The sequence below is a fragment of the Phocoena phocoena genome, chromosome 9 (genome assembly GCF_963924675.1).
Source record: "Phocoena phocoena chromosome 9, mPhoPho1.1, whole genome shotgun sequence".
Classification (NCBI taxonomy): domain Eukaryota; kingdom Metazoa; phylum Chordata; class Mammalia; order Artiodactyla; family Phocoenidae; genus Phocoena; species Phocoena phocoena.
The window spans coordinates 82,827,103-82,853,857 of NC_089227.1; the positions used below are offsets into that span (position 1 = coordinate 82,827,103).

At 59.3% G+C, this 26,755-nt stretch overlaps 1 protein-coding gene across 1 annotated transcript; it reads right to left on the reverse strand.

The window, feature by feature from the left end:
- Positions 1-586: 586 nt before the first annotated feature.
- On the reverse strand, positions 587-25,124 carry KCP (kielin cysteine rich BMP regulator). Its single transcript, XM_065883577.1, has 38 exons — positions 25,046-25,124; positions 22,569-22,735; positions 21,516-21,705; positions 21,351-21,427; positions 17,943-18,039; positions 17,719-17,801; positions 17,420-17,513; positions 16,524-16,612; positions 14,291-14,384; positions 14,080-14,159; positions 13,910-14,003; positions 13,475-13,560; positions 13,319-13,400; positions 12,919-13,071; positions 12,723-12,829; positions 12,552-12,645; positions 11,698-11,871; positions 11,483-11,565; positions 11,247-11,340; positions 10,952-11,140; positions 10,518-10,688; positions 9,733-9,909; positions 8,947-9,032; positions 8,601-8,691; positions 8,410-8,492; positions 8,234-8,327; positions 7,096-7,269; positions 6,787-6,869; positions 6,096-6,216; positions 5,082-5,161; positions 4,781-4,880; positions 3,519-3,661; positions 3,086-3,258; positions 2,893-3,004; positions 2,697-2,798; positions 1,745-1,909; positions 996-1,302; positions 587-858 (listed from the first exon to the last, which is right to left on the reverse strand). Exons 1-38 carry the CDS (start codon positions 25,122-25,124, stop codon positions 587-589), a joined length of 4,740 nt encoding a protein of 1,579 aa, XP_065739649.1.
- Positions 25,125-26,755: the final 1,631 nt, after the last annotated feature.

Sequence of the window (26,755 nt, forward strand, 5' to 3'; positions counted from 1 at the left end):
GGTCCTTGTGTCACCAGCTCTTAGGGTGGCCCAGGAGGTGCCGAGCACTCAATATCCCCAAGGAAAGGGGGATGCCATGTGGGCACTGAGCCCCTTCCCAGTGTTCCTCAGCCCCTGCAGGATTCCACCTGGATCCACAGAGGGCCCCACAGAGGGCCGCACACGGGGGCCACAGGCCGTGCCTGCTACATGTAAACACAGGGCTGGCACCAGGACACCTGGGTCCTCCTTCTGCCCATCGCAGGGTTTCCCAGGCAGCACCAGGGTGTGGCAGGTAGGGCAGCCCAGAGATGCAGGCGCAGAGAGTGGGCAAGGTCCACCCCACAGCTGCTACCACCCTGAGTCTGGGGACACTGACCTCTGGACCCCATGTTCCAAAGAGCCCACACCACCAGCGCAGCACCCAGAGGCAGCACACATACACACAGAGAAACCTTAGGGCAGTTCCCGAGTTTACTGCTTCTGACTCCACACGGCGGGGGTCTTTGTGGGGCCCAGACCCAGGCTCCCGATGCCCGGGCAGTGTGGGAGCTTCTCTCCGGGGGAGACTTCTAGCCTGATGAATCCTGGTCGGTGTCGTCCTGGCTCAGGGTTCCTGGCCCTGGGGCTTCTGGCTGGGGTTGGGCAGAGTGCTGGGTGGCTGGTCCCCAGTGAGTAGGACTGGGGGGCAGGCCTCGGGTGAGATACAGTGGGCCTCGTGCTCCACCAGGCCTGCGGGGCACCGGCAGGCAGGAACACAGGGCCTTACGCAGTGGGCCGCCAGCTCCCCCAGGGGGACATGCTGGTTGAAGCAGGTGCGGGGACAGGGTGGGCCACACTCATCAAACACGAAGCCACGGTCCAGGAGGCAGCCCACCACTGCAGGTGGAGTGGAAAGCAGAGTCACTTTCCAGTCACCAGGCCCACCCCCGTGACCCTCCCTGTACCTACGCTGTCCAGACCTGAGCCCTCCATGTCACCCCTCCCCCAACTCGCACTGGGCATTGCCCCCTCACCGCAGAGCGTGGGGCCCCGCCAGGCAGGAGTCACCCCTGCTTGGCGACAGTGGCTGGCATAGGCTTCCAGGGCGTCACAGAGGCAGGTGTCAGCCAAGAAGCCAGGACCACAAGCACAGAGGTCATACACGCAGGCGGCAAAGAAGGGCTCTGGTGGCACCACAGCATGGCAGCGACTGAACGGGGAGGACTTCAGCACCCTGCACCGGGCGTTGGCCTCACGCCTGGCACGGTACCCTGCTGCCCGGCATGGATCCACCTCACGGCCCTTGGAACAGGGCCGACCAGGTCCTGGCCCCTCTGGGACCTAGGTGGGGAAAGCGGCTCTATATGGCAGCATCCACTGGCAGCCGACCTTTGTGTGCTATGTTCTTCAAAGCACTTTGCACCAAATATTTTGTTTTAGCCTCATAAACCTCCCTATGAGAACAGCAAAGGAAGCATCAGCTACTTTTCCTTTGTTCCCATTTTACAGATGGACAAACCAAGGCCCAGAGCAGGTAAGTGACTTGTCAAGGTCACACAGTTCGTGAGCGGCAAAGCAGGGCTTGGGGATTCAGATGATGAGACCGCTTTCAACAGGCCATCCTGCCTCCCCCAGCACCATAGCAGGCAAGAAGTCCCCAAACCTCCTTGAAAGCCCCAAAGCCCACCTTGTGTGCAAACTTCCCTTTCCATACCAGAAGGCTGCTCTGAGATTCATGCTCAACTGTGCCTCCCCCCTGCCCCCCAGCTCCTGTGTGACTCACCTGCCAGCTATTCCCAAACTCAGCCTCAGTGGACAGGAGCAGCCCCTCAGGGCCCTGCAGATCATCCTGGGCAAAGCCATTGAAGTTGCCACAGAGCCCACAAATCTGGCCCCGGTAGGAGCCAGGCACTCTCACCTCCACCTGGGACTGCCCATCCCACAGCACCTGTGCAGAGAGGCTGGGACTGGAAAGTGGGGAAAGGCAGGGGCCCCAGGAAGCCCAGTGCCGATCCTGGCGGCGTCAGCACGCCCCCTGCTGTAGGGGAGGAGAATGGACAGGTGGAGGTGTCTCCTGGAAGGGAGGATACAAGTAGGTACCTGCCCTGTCAGCCCTAGGCAAACACAGAAGACATGAAGAGCCACCCACAGCTCCCTCAAAAGGGCACCTTCTCCCCTCATCCTCCATGAACTCGGCGCCCCCATGAAATGCAACCCTCTTCCAGAGAGTCACTCTCTCATGGGCATTCAGGCCTTACCGAGAACAAAGCATAATTAGAGTCTGTATCATAAGAGTAGACAAGACTTATTTTCTGAATTTACAAATGTGCTTGTTGCTGGAGGCCAGGGAGTGAACTACTCTTTGACATGGGAATTGGAGAAAATCTCTGAAGCCACCCAGGAGACGGCAGTTGACATTGCCCACCCTCCCAACCCTTCCCCCATTTGACTGATGGGAAAGCTGAGGCCCAGAAAGGATGGGCTTAAGGTAATGGCCTAAGAGCCCCAGTGTGTGGGTGGTTGAGCCAAGATCGCAACCCAGGCTCAGAACTCCTTCCATCACACGTGGAGGTCTCTAACCCTGATTCCTCTTCTCCCTTCAGAATCCAGCAGAACTCTCTCACCTCTGTGGCCTCATTTGGCCTGGGAGGTAGCTGGTATCCCCACTCCCTCTACAGATACAGACACCTGAACAGGCCCGAGGCTCCCCTGCACCCCACTCGCCCCGGCCGCACCTGGAGCCCCGGCTGGGCGTGTAGCATCACCGTGCGTCCCCGCAGCTCCACATACAGCAGAGGCTCCTGCAAGAAGGGCAAGGCGACGGGGCGCCCGTCCACCTGGAGGAGAAGGGAGGCGGGAGGAGGAGCGACGTCGGGACAGCGGAGAGGAACGCGCAGGACCGACTTTCCCCGGGTCCTTGGCTTTACTCACCGTGACCGCTCCGCCCTGCAGCAGCCGCACGGCCACGTCTCCCAGCAGCACGGCCACCTCGTGGGTCCAGGACACGCCGCTCCGGCCACGGTCATCGTTGGTCACGTGCACGCTGTGGCGTGGGAGGCCCAGATGCAGTGGTCAGCAGGGACGGGTGTAAGGGGGCAGGGAGAAGGCAGAGGGAGTTGCGCACCTAAAGTCGCCTCCACGGCAGTCCTTGGCCAGCACGTAGCTGCAGCTGCCCTGGAAGTGCAACAGGCGGCCGTCGAAGGTGCGGTAATGAGGGTCTCCGAAGGCCATGCAGGAACCGGGGCGGGTCAGGCAGCGGGGGCAGCAGCTGCCGGGACGCAGGGCGGGGGCCTCGTCCTGGCCTCCGCCCCAGACACCGTCAGACACGCTGCGCTCCCTGCCGTGCCCCACGCAGAGCCTCCCGGGGCACGGAGGATCGCTGGGGAGGCTCCAGGGCTCCTCGGCTTACTGCTGGCGGGGGGGTGTCAGAGCGCCACCTCGTGGCTACTTCGGGAACTGCACGACCCGGGCAAGTCCAGCTTCCTCCTTCCCCGGGGCACCCAGGGGGGCGGTGCCAAGTGGCCACCCATCCCACCGCCTCAGACAGCAGCACTCACGGGCCCGCAGGAGAGCGGCAGGCAGCGCTGGCTCTGGCAGCTCACGGCGCCGGCTACGCAGGAGCAACTGGTGCACGCGTCCACGGCCCAGCGCTCCCCGGAGGCCACCTGCCGGCCCTGGTGCGCGCACGACTGGGCGGGGGCTGAGGGGACAGTAAGGGGCGAGGGTCCGCTGCCCATCCCTCACACTGGGTCTCGCTCCCGCCTCCCCCCTCCCTGACCCTCCCCCATCTCCCTAGCCCGCACCTTGGCATCTCTCACAGCACCTGCCAGCCTCCCGCACCTTCGCCCAGCCGTGGGGGCAGGAGAGGGCCTGGCACTCTTCCAGGTGGCACTCCACGCGGCCCCGCTGAGGACAGATGCCATGGCTCTAGGGACTTCCGGCAGGGCCTGGAGTCCCTGGCCTCACACTCTCGGAGCCCTTCTGGATCAGGGACTGGGGCGGGAGCCCCCTCTCTCTCTGCCCCTGCCCCACAAGAACAGCCACTTCACGTTCAGGTAGGGGATGAAATGCACCTTCAGCTACCTGCCCTCACAAGGGATGCCCAGAGGGGGCGCGTTTTTCTGATTACCTCGAAGACCCCATATTCTCTGGTCCAGTGACCAGAAGCTCCTCCCTTTATCCATCTCTCAGGTCCTCCACCCTCACCCTCCCACCCCCAGCTCACACGGCAGGTGCAAGTGATACAGTCGTCGCTGGGGTCCCGCCAGCTCTCTCCATCTGCCACTCTCTGGCCCTCAGCTTCCACCACACATTCTGAGGAGGAAGAAATGGGGATGGGAGAGCACTGTCATTCCGCCTGCATGAGCTCACCCTGAAGGCCAGGGCAGGGCAGTGCCCACCCCATCCAATTAGCACCCTGATGGTGTTGATTTCTACAACCAGCACCATGGCCTACTAGATGGCAGACCCGGCACCAGTGCTCGGGATGTCCAGAGTGTCCCGGAAGCCACAAAAGCCAGAAGCTGGAACTTTCCTCTGGGCCGGCTGCCAGCTCAGCTGTGCGATGCCCTGCTAGTGGGCCTCGGGTCCTTGAGCCAAGCCTCAGGCCAGGCCTTGAGAATCCAGGCTTCATTCCCTGCCTCCCTCTACCTCATGGGTCCCTCCTCCACCCCAACGAACAGCCCTCCCTTTCTACAAAAGAACAAAGCCTGCATTCTGAGTGCACACCCCAGGTTGCCCACTTGGCCCATGGATGCCACCCCTCCTGTCTCCCTCCTGGCTTCGGCTCTGAGGATGCAGAACAAAATTGGGCATGAACCCTGGCACACGGGACAGCAGCTCCCAGGGGGGGTATGGCGCTCCAACAGGGGACAGCTGGGTTCAGGACAGGCCCGGTGAATGCAGAGCCAAGTCAGGTCCTGTGGAAGGGCACAGGAACACACGACAGGTAGAGAACAGCAGGGAGGGAGCAGGACCTAGGCAGGATGCGACATTCAGGACAAGTGGGCAAATATCAGGGGTGAGTAGGAAGTCCAGAGCTGCTGCAGGAGAGGAGTCGCAGCCACAGCCCACAGAGGAGAAGAGGGGGCTTGAGGAATCCCCAAGGCAGGAGGGCTCACCTGGCACTGGCAGGTGTAGCAGGGGTCTGGCGGGGCCAGCTTAGACCCCCGCAGGTGCTCCGTGCAGGGACTCAGCGGCTCTGTGAAGACAAGAACGCAGTATGGGAGATGCTGCCAGGATGGCGGTGGGGGACAAAGCCTAACTGACCCCTTATCCCCCTACTGCGTCCCCAGGCTTTTTGGGACCAGGGCATACTTATGGCCCTAACACCTTGATTCCAGGAATGACAGATCCCTTTTCCTTTTGTTCCAGCAAAGAAAAGTTTGGACTTTTGAAAAGGAACTTTGCTAGGCTGCTAGCATGGAGGGCCTGAAAACGGACAAAGCGTGGCTTCCTCAGCCTGAGGTCACTAAGGAACACTGGGCTGCCCGCCCTGCTCGCCCTCCCACTCATCGTCTGAAAGGAAGCACAATGAGCCAGGTACCCCAGGTTCCAATCCTGGCTCCAGCACTCAGTGCCTGTGCCATTTTGGGCAAATTAATCAACTTCTCTGAACCTCAATTTCTTCATCTGTTAACAAAAGGAGTAATAACACCTCCTCACTGGGTAACTGAGAATTAAACGTGATGCTGTTTACTAAAAGCACCAAGTACAGTGCGTGGCATGCAGTAGGTGCTTAGTAAATACTGTGCCTTTCCTCTTTCCCTGCAGCAGCACATCCGAACAAGTGTTGACAAGAACACCTCTCCCCACCTCTGTAGCTGGGCGACTCACTGCCCCTCTGGTCCTAATATCCCTGCCCTCAAGAAGCCAGCAGCCAGCACAGCTGCAACCCTGCAGCGCCACCTGCTGGACAAGATGCACCAGGCTTCAGAGTCAAGGGGTCCTGCTAGCTTCCCGTTTCCCCTTAGGGTATTACAGGTCTCACCCTCCAGGGTACAGGTTTCCAGAACAATCCACTGGACTCAGGAAAGGGCTGGGGCTGGTACTGTGAAGGAGGGCTGGCTGGCCCTTCCAGTGTCACTCTGGGGTTGGCAGCCCTGCCCTCTTTCCCCCCCAGTCCGGGGACTCACGGGCACAGGTGGGGCAGCAATGCTGGGGCCCAGGGGGCAGGAGCTGGCTGGCGGGACAGCCCACCAGGCTGGGACACTGCCGCCGGTGACAGCGAAGGCTGGGAGTTCCCTCAGGCTGCAGCTGAATGAGCGAGCAGGGGGTGGGTCCCAGGCCATGGAAGCTGAGAGCCACCCTCTTTCCTCTGGATGCCAGGCTCCTCCATCTGCCTTGGGCAGATCAGACGACAGTGTGCAGAGAGACTGAGCATCTCCTCACCCCATGCCCCAGTCCCCAGAGAGGACAGTGCCTGCTGCCTGCAGTCACTGGGGCCTGAACCTTCATGTGGCCTTTGACCCTTCTGCGCTCCCATGCCATCCCCCTCCCCAATCCCATTGCCTAATCTCCTGATCTATGATGTCAATTGCCTGCTCAAAACCCTTTCATTGGCTCACCCTTACCTTTCAAATAGAAGTTCCCCAGTATGGCCCCCAACCAATTCCCAGGCATCTCCCCGCAACCTTCTACCCACATCACCCCACACTCCAGCCAGGAGGGCCCGCCCACTGCCTGCCCCCCCAGACTTGCTGGCCCTGCAGGCTCTTCACCCCAAGCCCCTGCCTCACTCCCTGGCCACAGGGACACACTCCTGACTCCCCACAATGCCTGCTCCCCGCAGGGTCCAGGCTGCCCCTCAGCGTTGCGCTCCCCTACCTCACAGGTGCACACTTCACAGGGGTCTGTGCCAGGCTGGAAGCTCTCCCCGGGCTCATACTTCCGACCCTCATGCTCACAGGCTTGGCAGGGGTTGGGTGGGGGGTTAAGAGCAGAACAGAATCAGGGAGCTTTCAGGCTGGCAGCAATGCCAGGCCCCCCAGCCTCAGAGAATGGGGTGTGCATAAGAATGGGGGCCACTTCTCCTGGAACGACGCATCTCTGCCGCCCAGCCCAGGGCAATGGCAGGGAGATGCTGACGGGGCACTGCCTCCCTGCCCACGCCCCCCCACCCCAGGCTCCCAGTACCAGAGCATCGAGGGCAGCAGTCACGGGGCCCCAGGTGAGGCTGGGCACAGGAGGTGACACACTGGACGCGGGCACAGGTGATGGCACCCTCATGACACATGCAGGAGGAACAGGGGCTGTTGGGGGGCTCCCAGCTACTGCCTTCAGGGTGCTCTTCCCCATGAACCAGGCAGCCTGTGTCCGAGGTGGGCAGGGATGAGCTCTGAGTCTGGGTTCTGCATGTCTGCCCCCTCACCCTGGGTGCTCAGTAGGGTATGTGGGTGCCAGGAGGGGTTTCTGCAGGGATATAGTGGAAAGGTGTCCTGGGACAGAACTCCTGCCTGTGATGGAGGGGAAAGACACTGGGTCGGGGTCAGAACACCTGGACTCTAATCCCATTCCTCGTCTGCTTGCTTGCTAGACCCAGTGCCAGGCAGCAGGCACTGTCTCTTATAGCCCAGCGCCAGCAACAGTACCTGGCCTGCAGCAAGTGTGTAATAAATGCACGTGGGATGAATGAGAGGCTCCATCAGTAACCGTGTGCCCAAGGTAACTCAATCTCTACAAGTCTCAGTCTCCCCATCTGTTAAATGGGGATTTCATCTCAGGGCAAGGAGACGCTGACAGTTCCTATACCATGCTGGGCAGTATACGGGGCGAGGGCTCACACAGGCTAAAAAAGGCCCCTACTCTAGAAACAGATGGCCTAGATGCAAATCTTGACTCTGCCATCTACTGGCTAAGTGACCACAGGTGAGTTATGTTACCTCAGTTTTCTCATCTGTAAAATGGGAAAAGTTAATAATAACACCTACTTGTTGAGATCGCTGTGTGCATCAGATGAGGTATGTGTAAAGCGCTTAGCACGTGGTACGTGCTCAATAAATGTTAATGATCATTATGAATGGGGCGTGGTTAGGAATGGGCAGCTTCGAGGAGATTCTAATAAGCACCTAGAAGGGGAGACGGTCTGGATAGGCCAGGGGCGGGGATAGGTAGGAAGAGCTGAAGGTGAATGTGGTGAGAGCTCAAGGGCTGAGGTGTGGGAGGGACAGACGGGTGGACAGGGAGGTGGGAAGTCTGGAGGAGAGCTGAGGGGAGGGAGGTGGGGCCGATGGAGGGACGGAAACAAGGGAGCAGCCCCACTGGCCAGACGTACCTCTGCAGCGAGGGCAGCAGCTCCCCGGCTCTGTGACCTGGAGTGGGCAGGGCAGAGGTGGGCACTGCAGCCGCTCACAGCTGACCTGGCCAGCCTGCAGGAGATGCCTGGTCAGTGACTTGCTCTCCAGGCCAGCTGACCCCGCCCCTGCCCGCTCTGCCACCTCCCTACCACACCTGACAGCGACAGCGCTCACAGCTGCCTGCGGGCCCCTCAAACTCCTCCCCGTCCTGGTGCTCCCGGCCCTGAGAGAGGCAGCCTGTGGGTGACATGTGTCCTGGGCGGGGGCTGTGCTACCAGTCCAGCGTCAGGTCTGGCAGAGCGGGAGGGGGAGGCGTGGGGGGGGCGGCGGGGCGTGTGTGCTCACTGTGGCAAACAGGGCAGAAGCAAGGCCCTGGGGAGGGATGGGGGCACAGAGCTGGAGCACACGGCTTCTTCCGGCAGCGCATGGAGCCTTCCTGGGGGAGAGAGGTCACGCTGCCACTTCCCATGTCATCACACCCTCAAACCAGGCCACATGCGGCCTCATGGGGGTGTGCCCCTACTGACCTGCCCGGCCCAGACCCCCTCCCTCAGCCCAGGAGGCCTGAGCCCAATCTGTCCTGATGGATGTCACAGGCAGCGTGTACCCTGGGAGGAGGAGACGACCTCTTTCTGGCCAGAGAGGAGGATCAAGGGATGAAGGGCTCCAAGCCCCCAAAGGGCCGCCTCACCTGGCAGGTGCAGATGGAGCAGGTGGGGTCGAGCGGGTCAGGAAGGGTCTCTCCGGGGGCAGCGGTGACCCCATGATAGAGGCATCCTGGCAGAGGGGGGAATACAAGGCAGAGCCGCAATCAGTGGATCCCTCTGCTGACACAGGCACACACACCAACACAGACACACACACACACACAGCCGGGCCTGGGGTCCTCTACCAAAGCTTAGCTAAGAGTCAGAAAGAGTGGTGAGTGGCTGGGAAGGTGAGGGGCGGGAGGAAAGACTTCAGCCAGACCACGGTGGTGAGACTTGCATGCGTGAAGCACGGCGGGGGGGACTGAGGGTGGGATCACAGAGCAGGGCCCTCGTGGGAGGAAGATGAGAGGAACGGGCACAGTGGAAATGAAGGCGAGAGGTGGGCTGGGCTCGGGAGGGTGGCTTCTTTAGAAGCCACGGGGGAAGGAAGTTGCCCAAATGTGCTTGGGTGACTCAAGGGCAGTGGAAGCCACTGAATGGCTTGGAGTCTGGTGACGTGCTATTTTGGGAAGGCAGGGAGACAGCTGAAGAGTGGGAAGGTCTGACAGCACAGGGGTGGTTGTGTGGTGCCCTTCACAGTTGGCGCGAGGTGACAGCAGGGACGGAGAGGAGGGCTCAAGTATGGGGTGAGGAACCCCAGGAAAACCCAGTCTGTGGGCTTGCTGCGTGGCTGTCTCGGGGGAGGGGTGACAGTGACCAGACCAGGGGACTCGCAGCAGCCGAAGGGAGGCCGAGAGTTGAGAAGGGCAGTGGGAGGGCAGGTCTACCCTGGCAGGTTGGGCAGCAGTGCCCAGACGGGGTGAGCGGGTGGCTGCAGCCCAGAGGCTCACAGGGCCGGCGGCTACAGTTCACGAAGCCTCCGAGACAGGTACACAGATTGCAGGGCTCTCGGGGATCCGGAAAGTCCTGGCTGCTCAGGTAGGACTCCCATAGGTACTCGCAGCCTTGGAGAGAGGACAGGGAGGGTGGGGGGAGCGGCAGAAATCAGGGAGAGGAGACCAGTCATCCAGCTCTGAGCCTGGGCCTGGCCTGAGGCCAAGGCCTCAAAGACCTGGTGGGGAGGGAAGGGCTCATTCTTGGCCGGTGGGTAAAGGGGTCTGGGGGGTGGCAGTTGGATTGGCCAAAGGGCAAACTTTCTCCCCTTCAGCCTGCAAAGAAGCTCCCTGTCCAGGGCCTTCCCTGTGGTCCAGTGGTTAAGAATCGATCTTGCAATGCAGGGGACGCCAGTTGGATCCCTGCTCGGGGAACTAAGATCCCACATGCCGCGGGGCAACTAAGCCCTCACGCCTGCAACTACTGAGCCAGTGAGCCACAATGCACCGCAACGAAAGATCCCATGTGCTGCAACCAAGACCCAACACAGCCAATAAATAAATAAATATTACAAAAAAGAAAAAAGCTCCCTGTCCAATCCGTAGGGAAAACCCACACAGAATTTGGTCCAGGGCTTTTGTCTTACGGTAATAAATATTTTTGACCCACTCTAGGGCAGTAAAGATGACTTTGACCCCGCCCTCCTGTCCCCCCACCCGTACAGTTCCCGCCCCCTCACCATCACAGGTAGGGCAGCAGTCACCCCTGGCAGGGAAGGGGCACTGTGCTGGGGCACAGGCCCTGGGCTCGCAGCTGACGCTGCCCTCCCAGCAGAGGCAGACGTGGCACCGGGCAGTGGGCGAAGGGAAGCGCTCGCCACTGGCGAACTCCTTCCCCTGGTACAGGCAGCCTGGGGGGCAGGCGAGGGGCTGGGGGGCCTTGGAGGTGGCGCACCAGGCGCACTACCTCCCGGGCCCTGCGGGCTGGGTGGGCACTGTTCCCGCACTTTCTTAGTGAGAACCCCGCCCCGGAGGAGCGGGCCAGGAGGAAGGGGGAGAAGGGGTGGCGCCCCGCCTGGAGGTAAAGAGGGACGCAGAGTAAGAGGGGGACGGAGCAGGTGAGGTTCCGGGGTGGAGCTGGAAGGAGTGCGGGCAGGTGCAGTCGGGGCGTTACCGTCACAGGAGGGGCAGCAGGGCCCCTGGCGCGGGTGGGTGCAGGGCGCCGGTGGGCAGGGCAGCAGCTGGCAGGACACGGAGCCGTCGAGGCAGAGGCAGCGGCGGCAGGGGTCGTCGGGCTGGGAGAAGTGCTCCTGGTGGCGGACGGGGACCCCGCCCCCGGGCCGAGGGCAGCCAGAGGGGGTGGCTGCAGCCAGAGAGCAAGCGTCAGCGGGGGTGGGGGGTGGGGGGGGTGGGGAGGGAGGCTGCTGAGGGAGTCTCCCCGGAGAAGTGGCGAGGGGTGCGGCTCCTACCCGGGCACTGCGGGCAGCACTCTCCTGGCAACAGGAGCGGCTCTGGACAGGGCAAGGGCGGGCAGCGGCGGGCCGGGCACTGCACGTGGCCGCTCTGCAGATGGACGAGGCCAGGCCAAGTCAGTGGTAGAAGGTGGAGGAGACCCCTCCCCTTCTCACCCTCACCTTGGCGGACTTCTCCTGGTCTCCCCAAGTGCCCCCCCCACTCTTCCTTCCCATCCAGGTGGCAGACTCACCAGACAGCGACACAGGCGGCAGGGGTCAGAGGGGTGGGGGAAGTCTGCTCCGTTGGGGTACTCTTTCCCAGCAAAGGCACAGCCTGGGGGAGGGGGGAGCTATGGGCCTGGGAGAGGCCCCCCTTCCCCCAGGGCATGCTGCCCTCCCAGCCCTAAAGGCCTATAGATGGGGCCAAGCCATCCCGAGGGACCACCCCCCATCCCGCCCACCTCACCATTGCAGTTGTTCTGGCAACAGGGACCAGGCAACGGGTGGGCACAGGAGGCCCTGGGGCAGGCCCGAGGTTGGCAGTGGGCATGGCCTTCCCGGCACTGGCATTCCTGACAGGGGTCTCGAGGGTGGGAGAAGCTCTCGCCATCCATAAACACTTGCTTCTCCAGGATGCAGTCTGGGCAGTGGGGCGGGTGGGCAGGAGTGGAGACAAAGACTGACAGTGCAAGGAGCAGGCTGACAGTCCCTCTACCCTTGAGTCCAGAGCCACTGCAGAAGTGCCACTTGGAAGCTGTCCCCATGGAGGGAGAGGAGGAGGAGGAGGGGCTGTGTATACGGACAAGCGTATCTCCCCGAGCACACACTTGTGTGTGTGTGTGTGTGTGTGTGTTTAGTTCCTTTACCTGCACGCAGATGTGTGTGCCTCTGAGGGTGAAGAGCCGAAGGGCTCATGCATGTGCATGCCTGTGTTTGTGATACGCGCCCTGCACACTCTCCGTGTGGGCGGGGATCAGGGCACACAGCATCCCAGCTCCCAGTCTCTTGCATAGGAAACCTGAACATTTGTTGCATGAACCAGGCTTATACAGGTAGATATACGAATAGATGTGCATGGTGAGGGTATTGGAAGAGGAAGTGTAGGAAAGGAGGGAAAGGGTGGTGTCGTAACATGAAGGGACAAACGAATGTCTACTCTTCTCTCCCACCCGTACCCTGTGAGTTCCAGAGAGTCCCAAGCTTTGTCAGACTGAAAAATTCGGAAGGCCATTGCTTTCTAAGGTATCCGTTGGGCCCACGGGGCCATGGAGTGGCAGGGTCAAGGGTTCACCAAGCCAGACAGGTACAGTAAGCACGTACCTGGGCACCTGGGGCAGCACTGGCCGGGTCCACTCTGGGGCCTGGCACAGGTTGTGGGAGGGCAGTTGACCAAGGAGCATGTCACGGTCCCATCCTGGGAGCAGGTGAGAAGGCAATGGGGGTGGGCCCTGGGAGGGGCTCAGCAGGGCAGCAGCAAGCCTGGGGATGTACCTCGCAGTAGCAGGTGTGGCAAGGGCTGTCTGCATCTGTGAAGTTCTGCCCGTTGGCGTACACTTGGCCGTGGTAGGTGCAGCTCTCACAGCTGGGGCAGCAGGCACCTGGGTAGAGCAGGATGATCACAGCCCAGCCGATCAGGGTGGGCCAGGCAAGGCAGGGGAAGAAAGCTAGATTGGGGCGGGGCACTCACCGGGGGGCTTGGTGGGGTGCTGGCAGGGGGCTGGGGAGCAGAGCAAAGCCCTGCACACGGGCACCCCAGCTTGACAGGAACAGGTTGTGCAGGGCTGACCATCAGGCTCCCACTGGACCCCCTCAGCAAACTCCTCTCCACCAAGCACGCAGGCTACAGCAAGGGGCGGGGGAGGGGGGCTGTCACCGTGGCAACCTGGACACATCCACCCATCCCTGCCCTTCCCAGACCATAAGACCCTTCCCAAGACCCTGGCTTAGCCCTCCCCACAGCAGCCTCTGAACACACTCTGGAATGGCTGGTGGACTTAGGAATGCCTCCCCTTACGGTGAAGGAACACTCCTCCATCTCTAGCTGCTGGGAGAAGCACCCTTTCGTGGTTACCCCTCAACACACACACCTGGGCAGAGCTGGGGGCCAGAGTCAGACAGGGTGCAGGGGGCGCCCGGGCACTCCTGCTCCTCACAGGAGACCTCGCCGGCCTAGGAGGGAGGCTGGGTGAGTGGCCCTCAAGGGACAAGACAGATCCGGGGCGTGAGACAGCGGCACTGCCTACCTGGCAGGAGCAGCGGACACAGCGGCCACTCTCTTGGAGTCTGAAGGTCTCCTGGCTCTGATACTGGTGTCCCTGGTACTCACAGCCTGGCTAGGATGACAGAGGGACTGGGGCACAGGGCTGGGGGCTGATGGGGAAGCCTCAGAGCACCTGAGGCATCCACCCCCCACCCTGACAAGGACAGCCACCCCTGTCCTCCAGGAGGCCCTGCCAGCCTCCCCCAGCCCACACATGCCCAGGGTGCCATGAGGCGAGGTGAGAACTCATCCCTCACCCGTGGTGACAGAGCTTAGCTTTAGAAAGGACTTCCCCTGTACTTTAGCTCAAGGGGGCTTCCTGTTAGTCCACGGGAAGCAACCACCCCACGCCGAGACCCAGAGCCTCTCTCAGGGCAGTGCCCACCCCTCCCCCTGGTGACTCAAGCCCCCCACTCACTGTCACAGACTGGGCAGCACTTCCCAGGGATCCTGCCTGGGTGTCTGCAGGGCGTCGGTGGGCAGGGCAGAGGCTCACAGTGGACACTCCCATTCTGCCAAAAGGACCTGGTCAGCAGGTGAGAGGCAGGCCCAGAAGCCAGCCCCTCCCTGCCGGGCAGACACACTCACGGCACAACGGCAGTGGGAGCAGAGGTCCCCAGAGCCCACGGGCTCCCCGCTGCGGTACTCTCGCCCATTTAGGAAACAGCCTGTTGGGAAGAGGGTGCCTTAGACCCTCCTCAGGGCCCCATGCCATTCAGTGTCCTGGCTTTCATGGGAGGCTTGAGCTGGGCCGTCCATCAGCTTTCTGAGCCCCTCCAGGATCCACCTGCTGACTCACCATCGCACACAGGGCAGCAGGTGCCCGGGAGGGGCCGGGCAGGGTATGGGCACAGGCTGGCACATTCTCGCTGGTGGCACCGGATGTGGCCCTCCTGGTAGGGGGCAGAGTAGGCAGAGGAATGGGCCGTCAGAGCTCGTCCAAGTGGCAGAGACAGCATTTGAGTTGCAGCTATCCACTTATTAGACGTTGCTATGAGTAAACTGTGTCCCCCTTCAAACTCTTATGCTACAGTCCTAACCCCCTCAGAATGTGACCTTATTTGGAAATAGAGTCGTAGCAGATGTAATCACTTAAGTTGGGATGAGGTCAGACTGGAGTGGGGTGGCCCCTGATCCACTGACTGGTGTCCTTATATACAGGGGAAATTTGGACACAGACACACACTCACACAGGGAGGGAAGCATGTGAAGATGAGGGCTGAAGCCACGGGATGCCAAGGATCTCCAGCCAACTGCCAGAGGTGGAGGGGCCTGGAACAGATTCTCCCTGACAGCCCTCAGAGGGAACCGGCCCTGCAGACACCTCGGTCTTGGACTTCTGTCTCCAGAACCATGAGATAATGGATTTCTGTTGTTTTAAGCCACTCCGTTTGTGGTACTTTGTTACAGCAGCCCAAGAAACTAATATAGTTGTATAACCTAGCATGCCACTTAAGTTCTCTGTGCCTCAGGTTACTCATCTAAAAAAACAAAAAAAGACAATAATAGACCTGCCTTCATAGCCTTGTTATGGGGATAAGGTAAGTGTGTGGTATGGCATCCACCTCTGGAAGCTGACCGTTAACAGATAGTAGCTGCTGCTACTCCCCATGGTCTTTCCCAGACAGACCCCATCCCTGGAGTTCACACCTATACCTGGGCTCACTACCTTAGCCCCATAAGTGTCTGGGCTGCCAGTGACTCTCCTCACAGGTGGGGGTGGGGCGGTGGGGTGTCAGTGCGAACAGGGAGGGGAAGCACATGCCAAGGGGTTGGGTGCCCCACGGCCTTCACAATGGAGTCCTTAGTCCTTGGCAAGCTGTCAGGAAGCTTTGTGACTCTGGCTTCAGCCCCCATGAACCATAGCCCTCCTTGGCGTGCACCCTGCCTGGACATTAGGCCTCCGTGTGCCCCGCTTCCTCCCCCAGACTTTGCCCTGACTCTTCCCTTATGCCTGGTGTCTTAGCCCATTCAGGCCACTGTAATAAAAAATCCCATAGTCTGGGTGGCTTATAAACAACAAAAATTTAGTTCTCACAGTTTTGGAGGCTGGGGAGTCCAAAATCAAGGTGCTAGGAGTTTCAGTGTCTGGTGAGAGTCTCCTTCCTGGTTCATAGATGGCTGTCTAATTGCTTGTGTCTCCACATGGTGGAAGGGATGAGAGAGCTCTCTGGGGTCTTTTTTATACAGGCACTAATCCCATTCATAAGGGTTCCACCCTCATGACCTAATCACCTCCCAAAGGCCCCACCTCCTAATACCATCACTTTTGGGGTTAGAATTTCAACATATGAATTTGGGGCGGGACACAAACATTCAGTCTATAGCATCATTTCTCCCTGCTCAAATCCTACTCACCCGTTAAGACCTAAGTAAACACCCCCCCCCATGAAGATATTCTAGATCTGTTCTGCCCAATAGAAATATAACACAAACCACATATGTCATTTTAAATTCTCTAGTTGTCAAATTTCAAAAAGTAAAAAGAAACAGATGGACCTAAATTTTAATATTATGTTCCACTCAAACCAAAAAGTTATTTCAACATGTAATCAACATGAAGTGTTAATGAGATATTTTACATTCCTTTCTTTCCTACTAAGTCTTTGAAAGCCAATGTATATTCTACATTTAGAGCTCATCTCAAACCAGACAGCCACATTTCAAGGGCTCAGTGTCCACATGTAGTGGCTCCTGATCAGACAGCAGAGTCCTAGATGCCTCAGGTCAGCTGTGCTTCTCCCTCCCTGGAGCTTGTGCTGCCTGTCATATCCTGCCCGGCCTCACTCCTCCTGTAACCTGAAGCTCCTCGAGTTTGGTTCACAGACATCTGCTCACCTACTGTGCTCAGAACTGGACATACTGAGGGCGCAACCCCTTCCCCACCCTCATGGTGTTCAGGGTTAGGTCTCCTCCATCTCTGTCCCCTCACAGTGCCTTTTGGGATGTGTTCAGTGGAATGAAGGAATGAATCTGGTGGGCCTGGGGTCGGGGAGGGGTGGGGGCAGCCCAGGAGCAGCACAGGGACTCACCAGGCACTGGCAGATCCGGCAGGGGTCCCCAGGTGTGGTCCACTCTTGGCCATGCTCCCAGTGAGAACCACCTTCTGTGCAGCCTTGGGCTGGGAGGCGATGGGCAGAGAGGAGGCCTGGTGGGAGCTTCAGCCAGAACCCCCTCCTTCACGTGCCCTCTGAGGGCTCTCCTCTGAGCCTAAACCAGACCAGATCCTGCCTCTGCCTGGACCCCTCGCCTCAGCCTCCCAGCACCCCAGGCAGGGTAAGGCCCAAGTTCCTTAGCCTGCCCTTCCAGGCCTTCCAGGGCCAGCATGGCCACACCCACGTGTCTCTGGCCCCTCCTCACGTCTCAGTTTAAGCTTTGGCCGTTCCAGCCTGCCTGCACCTTCCCGACTAACACACACCCACCTCACACTGAGTGTCAGTCCCAGGCTGCCCTCTCTTCCTGGAATGCCCCCCACTGTGTTCCGCCCTTCGCCTTGCTAACTGCTCTTTAACCTTGAGGCTGGCTCCAGACACGCCACCTCCAGGATGCTTTCCTTTCTGTGCCCAGGCTGGATTAGGTCTCCTTCCTCATGGATTTAGTGTCACCCTCTAGTGGTCTGCCTCGAGGGCCCACCCCGTGTCTTCTGTGCGCAAAGCAGGTAATAGTCAATGTTTATTGATGTACATATCATTACACATCTTACAAATGGGGAACTGAAGCACGGAGTAACTCCCTCAGAGGTACATAACCATTGACAAGGGCAGAATCTGAGCCCAGGCCTTCCAGCTCCGGAGCAGGGTTGGCCAGGCATGGGTCCCCCCACAGATGGAAGCCACAGGTCAGAGGCCAGCAGGGTGGGCTTTGGGTTGAAGGAGTGGAAATAACAGCCCTCCCTGGAGCTCTACCAGGGAAGGGGCAGGGCTCTCACCTTGGCAAGTCGGGCAGCAGTGCCCGGGCCTCAGGACTGGTTCAGGGCAGGGGATGGGCGGGCACTTCATGGGCACACAGCGAACCAGGCTCCTCTGTAATGCACCCATAGCTGTACTGCCCCTGGGTCTGGCTCCCAGAGACAGCAGGATGGGCCATAGAGTGGAGATGGAGGGAAAATCTCTCTGGCACCAGGCCTCGGAAAGTATGTGAGGGGCTGAAAGAGTGTCAGGTGTGACCCAGGGTAGGCGGGGGTGTCCCAGGAAGATCAGGGTCTGGGCAAAGGTGCGGGGGACTCACCAGGCAGGAGCATTGGAGACAAGGGTTGGAGCTGGACAGGAAGTTGGCCCCCTCCTCATAAAGCTGCCCCTCATACTCACAGCCTGGGGAGGGTTGCCAGCGTGACGGACTGGTCAGCAGACAGCGGGGTGGGTGGACATTACCCAAGGGAAGGCATGACCCCAAGTATGTACGGAACCCTCTGGGGCCGAGGGGACGGCGGGGCAGGGTGGGGGGGAGGTCACCTGGCCAGCAGATGGGGCAGCACTCCCCAGGTGGGGTGTAGCTCTCCAGGCAGTTGAGTTCTGAGCATGAGGGCCCCTGGCACTGCACCGTCCCTGCCTGCAGGGTAGACACTGAGCCCTCCTTCCTCCTCTACTGCCCAAGCCGAGTTACTCTGCTGGCCTAGCAGGCCTAGCAGGCTCCAGGCCTCAATGCCGGGGTGGCGGCAGCAGTCCTGCCAGGACCCCAGATTGGGCTTGGCGCTGCCAGGCCTGGGGTTAAGCCGGGCGGTGGGGACGTGGGTGGCAGATGGGACAAGGCTCTGATTCCCTTACCTGACAGGTACAGATGACACAGGGCTCCAGTTGCCACGTTTCCCCACTCCTGTGGCCTCCAGTACAGCCTGCAAAACCAGGGCCAGGCCCGCAAGTAAGAGACCCAGAGAACTGGGGCGAAAGCACGGCCAAGGGCGCCACATGAAAGGGGCACCATTCAGGTGATTCTCAGAGATTGTATACTTACTGCAACTTTCCAGCAGATGGCAGTATAGTGTCTGCCTTGAATAATCACCAGATTCCCATTATTTACAGCACATGGAAGCATTGAGGAAAGCGTGCCTTTTTAAAACTTTCACCAAAGACATTATATGTGCTAGCAGTGGCCCTGAGACACCACGTGTCCTACAAGCGATGTGTGTGTGTGTCCCTTTTCTTTGTTGGGAGATCCAACAACTCCCAAGACTTTACTCCTCATCTCTGGCCAAGACTCTCAGGCTACATTTCCAGAACCCACCAGTCCCTAAGCCTCTGTCCCACCTTTCAGACTAGCAGCTGCCATTCTTCCCAGGGTAGGGTTGCCAAAGACAATATAGGATGCCCAGTTAAATGTGAATTTCAGATGAACAACACATAATATTGTAGTATAAGTATGTCCCAAATATTGCACGGGACATACTTGTATTTAAAAATATGTTATTTATACAAAATTCAAATTTAACAGGGCATCCTTTTTTTTTTTTTTTTTTTGGCAGTGCCGCTTGCAGGATCTTAGTTCCCCAACCGGGGACTGAACCCGGGCCCTCAGCAGTGAAAGCATGGAGTCCTAACCACCGGACCACCAGGGAAGTCCCAGGTATCCTATATGTTTAGTTGCTAAACCCGGCAACCTTATCTTCCTGACTATGAACCAGTAACAGCCACTGCCTCCACTCCTTTCCAGCTGTCTTCATGTCACTGGCACCACTAGTTTCCCAAGCTCAGAGTCCACTATTCCATGGGATCCAACTACGTTTTTGGAAACACCCCTCCTTCTGCAGCCCACTGCCATCCCTGGCTCCATGCCTAGGCAACTACAGTAATAGCCCCCTAACTGGTCTCTCTGCATCTAGCCCATATACCACGTGAAAATTCCAAAAATGCCTCTTTAAACATGCCACACTCTGGCTTTTCAGCCTTCAGTGGTTCCCCACTGTCCACAGAAGAAAGTCCACACTGTAAGGCTTACAGCAATGTGTTCCCACTGGCTTTCCCAGTCTGATTTCCTGCAACACACCTTTCCCCACTCTGTGTGCCTAGAAGGCCTTCAGGTACACCCTTTCCTTCTGGTGAAACCCCATTTTCCCTTGCAGATCCAGCTCGGATGACCTGTTGTATGTAGGGCCCTCCCTGATCACCTAGTCTGGGTGGGCCTCCCCTGCCTTCCTGCCCTCTCCTCTGGCGACTGACCACTTAAGACCTTCCTCCACCTCCTCTTAATCTGTTCGTTGGCTCTTAAATCTTGTATTATACTAGCTATATACGTTTATCTTCTCACTAGATTAGAAGCTGCCTGAGGAAAGGAAAAAGATCAGGTAGAGCAGGGGTCCCCAACCCCCAGGCCACGGACAGGTAATGGTTCGTGGCCTGTTAGGAACCGGGCCGCACAGCAGGAGGTGAGCTTCACCTGTATTTACAGCCGCTCCCCACCGCTCGTGTTACCTCCTGAGCTCCGCCTCCCGTCAGATCAGCGGCGGCATTAGATTCTCATAGGAGCCCGAACCCTACCGTGAACTGTGCACGCGAGGGATCCAGGTTGCGCACTGCTTATGAGAGTCTAATGCCTGATGATCTGAGGTGGAGCCGAGGCGGTGATGCGAGCGCTGGGGAGCGGCTGCAAATACAGGTCATCATCAGCAGAGAGGCTTGACTGTACAGAGGCCATAATAAATCAACTGCTTGCAGACTCACATCAAAACCCTATCGGTGGGTGGCAAGTGACAATTAAGCTGCATCTTATGGAACAGACTGGACATAAGCAACACACTTTTGGTGTCACTGTCCCAGAAGGGACCATCTAGTTGCAGGAAAACAAGCTCAGGGCCCCCACTGATTCTGGATTATGGTGAGTTGTATAACTATTTCATTATATATTACAATGTAATAGAAATAGAATGTACAATAAATGTAATGAGCTTGAATCATCCCGAAACCTTCCCCCCCCACCACCCCGGTCCACGGAAAGACTGTCTTCCATGAAACTGGTCCCTGGTGTCAGAAAGGTTGGGGGTCGCTGACGTACAGCCTTTGGCTCAGTCCCAGGTCAGAGGCGGCATTTGCTGACTTGGGCTTCGCTTCTGAACACCCCTAGCCACTGCCGGAGCGAGTGGGCAGACGCCCTCTGGACACATGGCAGGTGGCAGGCCAGGCTCTGGGGCCCCAGAACAAGTGCAGGAGGTGGGTCTGGGGCCGGCAGAAGGCTGACCGGGCTCGCAATGCGGGCAGCATGCTCCCGGCTCCAGGCAGGGTCCTCTTGGGCATGGCTTCTGGGTGCAGGTTATGGCTCCTTCCTGTGGAAAGCAGGCATCAGAACCCTGGAGGATAGGGCCTCCAGAACCGAGACCTCTCCCTAGGGTGGGACCCACCAGAGGCGCAAGAGGCTGAGTTGGCTCAGACTACGTGGGCTACCCTTGGCCCAAGGGCAGAAAAGAGACATCCTTCCCCCTCTCCCATCATCTCCTGCCACTCTCGACCCTCGGAAACCATCTCTTCCAGGTGCCAGCAAATCCCCCATCGTGGAGAGATCCTAGGAAGGGAGCCAAGGGCTTCCTCAGTGGAAGGGTGAGGAAAGAAATAGGTGGGTGTGGAGCCAAGTGAGAGAGCAGAGGCAGGTGGATGCCAGGGACAGATGGATGACTGGGGACACTGAGGGTCCGCAGGCGAGGGGGCAGGTATAGGAAGACAAGAACCCCACTGTGTGCATGGGGATTGAGCTCCAGAAAGCAGAACTCTTCGGAATCAGCTGAAGGCGGCCAGTGGCAAGGCTTGGGGGGATGGGCAGGGAGACCCCACTTCTAAACATTCAGCACACCAGGCTGCAGCGACAGGTAGCTGAGGTGAGGCAGACAGGTGAGGGGAACAGGTATGGGATATCCAGGGTGGGTCACAGGAGCTCACCAGGCAGCGGCAGGTGGTACAGGCATCTGTGGCGAAGGTCTCCCCATTGCCATAGGCCTGACCATTGTGGCTGCAGCCTGAGGAGGAGATGGTGCTGTCGCTCAGGCACTCAGGGCCATTTCCGGGCCCTGAGGTGGTGCCAGTGGGCAGGCGGATGGCACTCACCATGGCAATGGGGCAGCCCAGGCTGGGGGACACAGTGTGTAGCCCCGTCCTGGCAGACACAGGCTGTGCAGGCATCAGGCTCCCAGCGAGCCCCCTCGGGCCAGGCCCGACCCAGCCCCCAGCACTGGGGCGAAGCCGCGTGGCATTCACAGGACTCCAGCTGCCTCACCCTCCCCTGCAGGTCTTTGTTCTGGGGAGAGAGGTGGGGGTAAGAGGCACTGGCTCAGCTTCCCCCACCAACTCCCACAGATTTGTGGGGTGTGAAAGCCAAGGCAGGATGAGAAGGAAACGTGACAGTTCCAGAGCAAGGTGGGTCCCCCTCCAGGCAGCATCCAGCTCAAACTGTCCCAGTTCTCATAGCCTGGGGTCTGGATAGGCTCCCAGGGAAACACAGGCCCCCAGTCCTCTCCTTTAGACAAAAGGGGACTCAGTCCCTGTGACCCAACAGTTAAAGACCTTTATCTATCCAAAATCTTTCCTGATGATGCTCCGTATTGTTTGCCAAATACATGAAAGAATATGAAAATCTGACAAAACAAATACCCGGAGGTTCTTCCCTGGTATGAAAGAACTGATGTTAAGAACTGCTCAGGGCTTCCCTGGTGGCACAGTGGTTAAGAATCCGCCTGCCAATGCAGGGGACACGGGTCCGAGCCCTGGTCCGGGAAGATCCCACATGCCGCGGAGCAACTAAGCCTGTGCGCCACAACTACTGAGCCCGTGCACCACAACTACTGAAGTCCGTGTGCCTAGAGCCCGTGCTCCGCAACAAGAGAAGCCACCGCAATGAGAGGCCCTCGCACCGCAAGGAAGAATAACTCCCACTTGCTGCAACTAGAGAAAGCCCGCCCACAGCAACGAAGACCCAACGCAGCCAAAAATAAATAAATAAAATTTATTAAAAAAAGAAAAAGAACCGTTCAGATAAGAATCTTTCTATGTGCATTTAAAACAAAACTCTATTTCAGGGTCCCAAGGACCCCCCTTCTCTCCTTCCCTCCCACTACATGAGGCCTGCCCTGCCCCACGCACACCCACTGCCTCCAGTGGTACCTGTTCTCTGAGCTCCGTGACCTCAGCCTCCAGCCTTCCCAGTCGCTCCTCCAGGGGGCGCCACCGCTCCTGGGGGGCCCCAGCAGGGGCTGAGGAGTGGGCCGGCGCCTGCAGCTGGTAGTCGTGGATGTCAGCAAGCCCCAGAGGCTCCCTGGGGACGGCTCCACCTGAAAGCACAAGGATCCAGGGAGGGCCTATCGGTGAGGGGCTGAAAAGGCTTCCTGGGTTTGTCTTCCCAATGATGTCTATCCTGTGCCCACCTTTGTCCACCTGTCACCCACCATCCAGGGAAGGAGAGGTGGTCTGTGAGGGGCTGGAGTGAAAGCATGGGAGGAGGAGGAGAGAGCCCTGGGTGCACGGAAGTGACCTAGACCAGCTTTCCCAAGTAGTAAGAGCCTCAGGCAGGTATAAGCCACAGGGACCCCGCCTCACCCGGAGCCTGGGGGGAGGATCTAGATCAGGGCCTCTCTGTAGGCTGCCCTGACTCTGCAGGGGTCCCCAGCCACGGGGGCTGTGCCAGGGTCATCCAGCCTCACTCAGGCCACGGACTTGGCCAGGGGCAGCCTGGGGAGCTGATGTGTCATGCTGGGAGGGCCCACGAGCCAGCACAGGCTGAAGTGCAGGAGAGGGAAACAGAGGAGTGAAAGGCGGGGCTGCTTTCAGGTACCCAGGGTCTGTGTGCAAACCCCACTGCTTGTCTTTACCTTCAGAAAGGGCAGCACTTCCATGCACAGGGAGGGGCAACTCTTCCCTCTGCGGCCACTCCCAAGCCTTGCCACTTTTCCGGGCCTGTGGCAGAGGGGCCTGGGAACTCCACCCAGGGCAGAGTGGGCTCCAGAAAGCGGGACTTGGCTGCATTTCTTGAAGGGTTCGGGGAGGGTGCTGGTAGGGCCCCCAACTAGGTTTCAAGGCACCATGAGAATGAAGACAGGTTGTCCCGGGTTCTAGAGGACACTGGGTCCTAGGAGGGGGCACCTCTGCGTTCAGGCCTGGGGTTGGGGACGGCCACTTTCACCTGACTCTGATCCCCCTCCTGCCGTGGGGAAAACGAAGGCAGTGGGGGGGGGTCATTGTCTGACTCCAGGTGTCCTTCCCACAAACATCATCCCTCCTCCCAGCAGAGGGTCTGGAGCAGGAAGTGAGTGAGCACAAGGAAGAGGTGGAGGGAGAGGGAAGGGTCTTTCCACCGAGGCAGCTCATTAGTGAGGCTGGGCCTGGGGGTGGCTAAAAGGGTTTCTCGTGCACACTAGCCCCGTGAAACAGGGGAACAATACTGCTCACTCCCCCGCCCGCCACTGCCTCCACCAAAGGGGGTTGAAGATTCTCGTCCAAGACCTAATTGTCTTCTTTTGTCCAAACCTGCTTTGTCCTGAGTTCCTCGGCTTGGTTAGTGCCATCCCCACCTACCCAGAAATCTGGGGCTCAGCTTCTTTCTTTTGTACCCCTCCCAAAGTCCATCAGTCTCTGGTCTCAGCCGGTCATCCCCCAACCCTCCCCCAGCTCCTCTCCTCTCCCCTCTGTGGCCACTCAGGAGGCTGAAGACTCCCTGCCTCCACGTGCTCCTCTTTTCCTTTCACAGCCTTTCTAAATCACACATCTGCAGGTTCCCAGAAGCAAGTCCAAATGTAAGCTTTCCCAAGTGCCATTCATCTTTTCAGCCCACCCTGCAACGCCCCCCCCGCCCCCCACCCACACCCCTACCTTGGGCAGGGTGTCGTCACTTGGAATGGCTCTCTGTCTTGGTATGGCCCCTGTACCTCGCTTCCTTCCCAGCCCCATGAAGGGCGGCCAAGGATGGGGTCCCAGTATCTTAAACCCTCCACCCCAGCATGACACCCCCCCCCCACCATGATTCCTCCTTTCAGGCCACTCCCTCCAGGCCTGCTTAAGCAGGCACAAGAAAGGGGTTGGGGAGAAGCTGAGGGTCCTCTGGGACCCTCAGGGAAGATCGGGCCGGTCCTTTGCCTGGAGAGACCTGCAGAAAGAGCTCCTGTTGCACAAAGCCTGATTGCTCCCCGTGGACCTGTCCTCTGCTCCCCTCCCTTCCCCCCTGCACAGTCCCAGTCCTGACCTCTCTGTTCCTGCCTGTCCTTCTGGATGAAAGCCAGACACAGAGACTCAAAGTCAGCTCCCATGGCGGGCCTTCTTTTTTTTCCCCTTTCTCAAGACAAATAATTAACTTCAGACTCCCAGATTCCAGGGCGGACTCTCCCCCACCGCTGCCTGCAGGAATTCCTCCCGAGGCCAGAGCAGGAAGCCCCGTCCTGCTCCGGGACCCCATGCCACAGTCTCCGTGCTGCCCCGACCATGCTGGCTCCTCCACCGACGGGGAGGACTCAGGCTGGCCTGGGAGGCTCATGCACCCCGAGGCAGGGCCCAGGGAGGCGGCCCCCGGCCCCAGCCGTTCCCTCAGACTGGGCTGAGCAAGAGGTGAGGTCCTGCCTGGCTGCCCCCAAGCCCTCGGCGCCCCGACCTACCTCTGCTGGTCCCCGGGGCCAGTGCCAGGCCCGTGAGCTGCAGGACGAGGGGCAGCAGAGCGGCCTCGGCCCTGGCCATGCTTGCCCCGCCTTGCTGACTATGGGTCGTGGCTCAGCAGGCGCTGGGAGGGGCGGGGTGTGGAAACACCAGGCCGCCTCCCACCCAGCCTTTGTTCAGGGAGGGCTTCTGGTGTCTGTCACCCCGCCCCGTGGCGCCTGCCTTCCTGATGGGCACTTCGACCCGACCCCGGGGCCCAGCCCCATCCTGACCCCAGACCTGGCTCAGAGGTGCAGGGGAGCCCCCGGGAGAGCAGGAAGCTGGGAGGGGTTGAGGGTGACTTCTGCATGTGATCCAAGAGCAGGCTCTAAAAACCCCACAAACTCATCACTCTTGGGCTCTGGGACAGCTGGTCTCCTAGCCCCTTGGGTTACTTCACCACCCTGGGGTTCCCTTCCTCACCTGTTTACAGGAGAAGCAAACTGAGCTGGGTTCAAATCCCTGCTCGGCCAATTCCACTAGGCTTCTAACTGCTAGTTGCCTCAGTTTCCCTGTTTGTAAACTGGGGATCATAACAGCTACTTTATAAACTAACAGTGAGGATTAAGAGAGACTAAATAGATAAAGAATTTAGGGTAGGGTAGTGGTCGGCACAGACTAAGTGCTCAGTAAATGAATAAAAACAAGAGGTGCGGGGCTTCCCTGGTGGCGCAGTGGTTGAGAGTCCGCCTGCCGACGCAGGGGACGCGGGTTCGTGCCCTGGTCTGGGAAGATCCCACATGCCGCGGAGCGGCTAGGCCTGTGAGCCATGGCCGCTGAGCCTGCGCGTCCAGAGCCTGTGCTCTGCAACGGAAGAGGCCACAACAGTGAGAGGCCCGCGTACTGCAAAAAATAAATAAATGGGTTTAAAAAAACAAACAAAAAAAGAGGCGCTGCTCCAGGTCTCCGAAGTCAAGGGCACTCCCGGTCTCCCCTCTCCACCTCTACATTTCTTTCCTGGACTCTACTCACCATCCCTATGCACCCTGGCAGCCCCAGGCTTGGCCCCAAATGCCAAGGCCTTTCTTCTCCAGCCCATTTTCCAGCTCTTGGGCTCAGGCTTGGCCTGTGTGTGTGTGTAGGGGGGTGAGTCCGGGCTGGGGGCAGGGCTGGGCCTTGGGCTCAGCAGGCGGAGGGGGCCAAAGGGAGGAAGTGAGAGAAGCTGGTCACATGGGCCACCAGGCTGGGAAACTCCTCAGTGCAGCTGGAAGCAGGGGAGGTGGGGATGGGCCCCAAGCTCACAGGCAAAGGGATATGGAGGGTGGAGCCGTGAAGCCCGCCAGAGCAGTCTCCCTCCCCATAAAGGCCAGCAAATCAGAGCCACCCTGCTCCCTGCTCCCACCCCCCAGCCCACGTCAGGGCTAAAGGTCCCTCGAGCCCACTCTCCAAGCACCTTAAGGGAAAGCAGTGTCTCTCCTCAGAAGTGTGGACCCCTAATAGGCCCTGAGCAGTTGGCGGCAGGGGACGGGGAGAATGTGAGCCAGTGCTGAGACCTGGCCTCAGCTGGCCTGGAGCTAGGCTCACAGGAGCAGAGGAAAGCCAGGGCCAGCCGGCTGCTGGAAAAGGAGCTGGAAGTGGCAGCTCTGTTCCCACCAGGGTTAAGGAAAATGGTGCCTGTTAGAAGGCAGGTCTCCTGGGAGTCTGGGTGGAGGAGGGGCTAAGAGCGGAGTCTG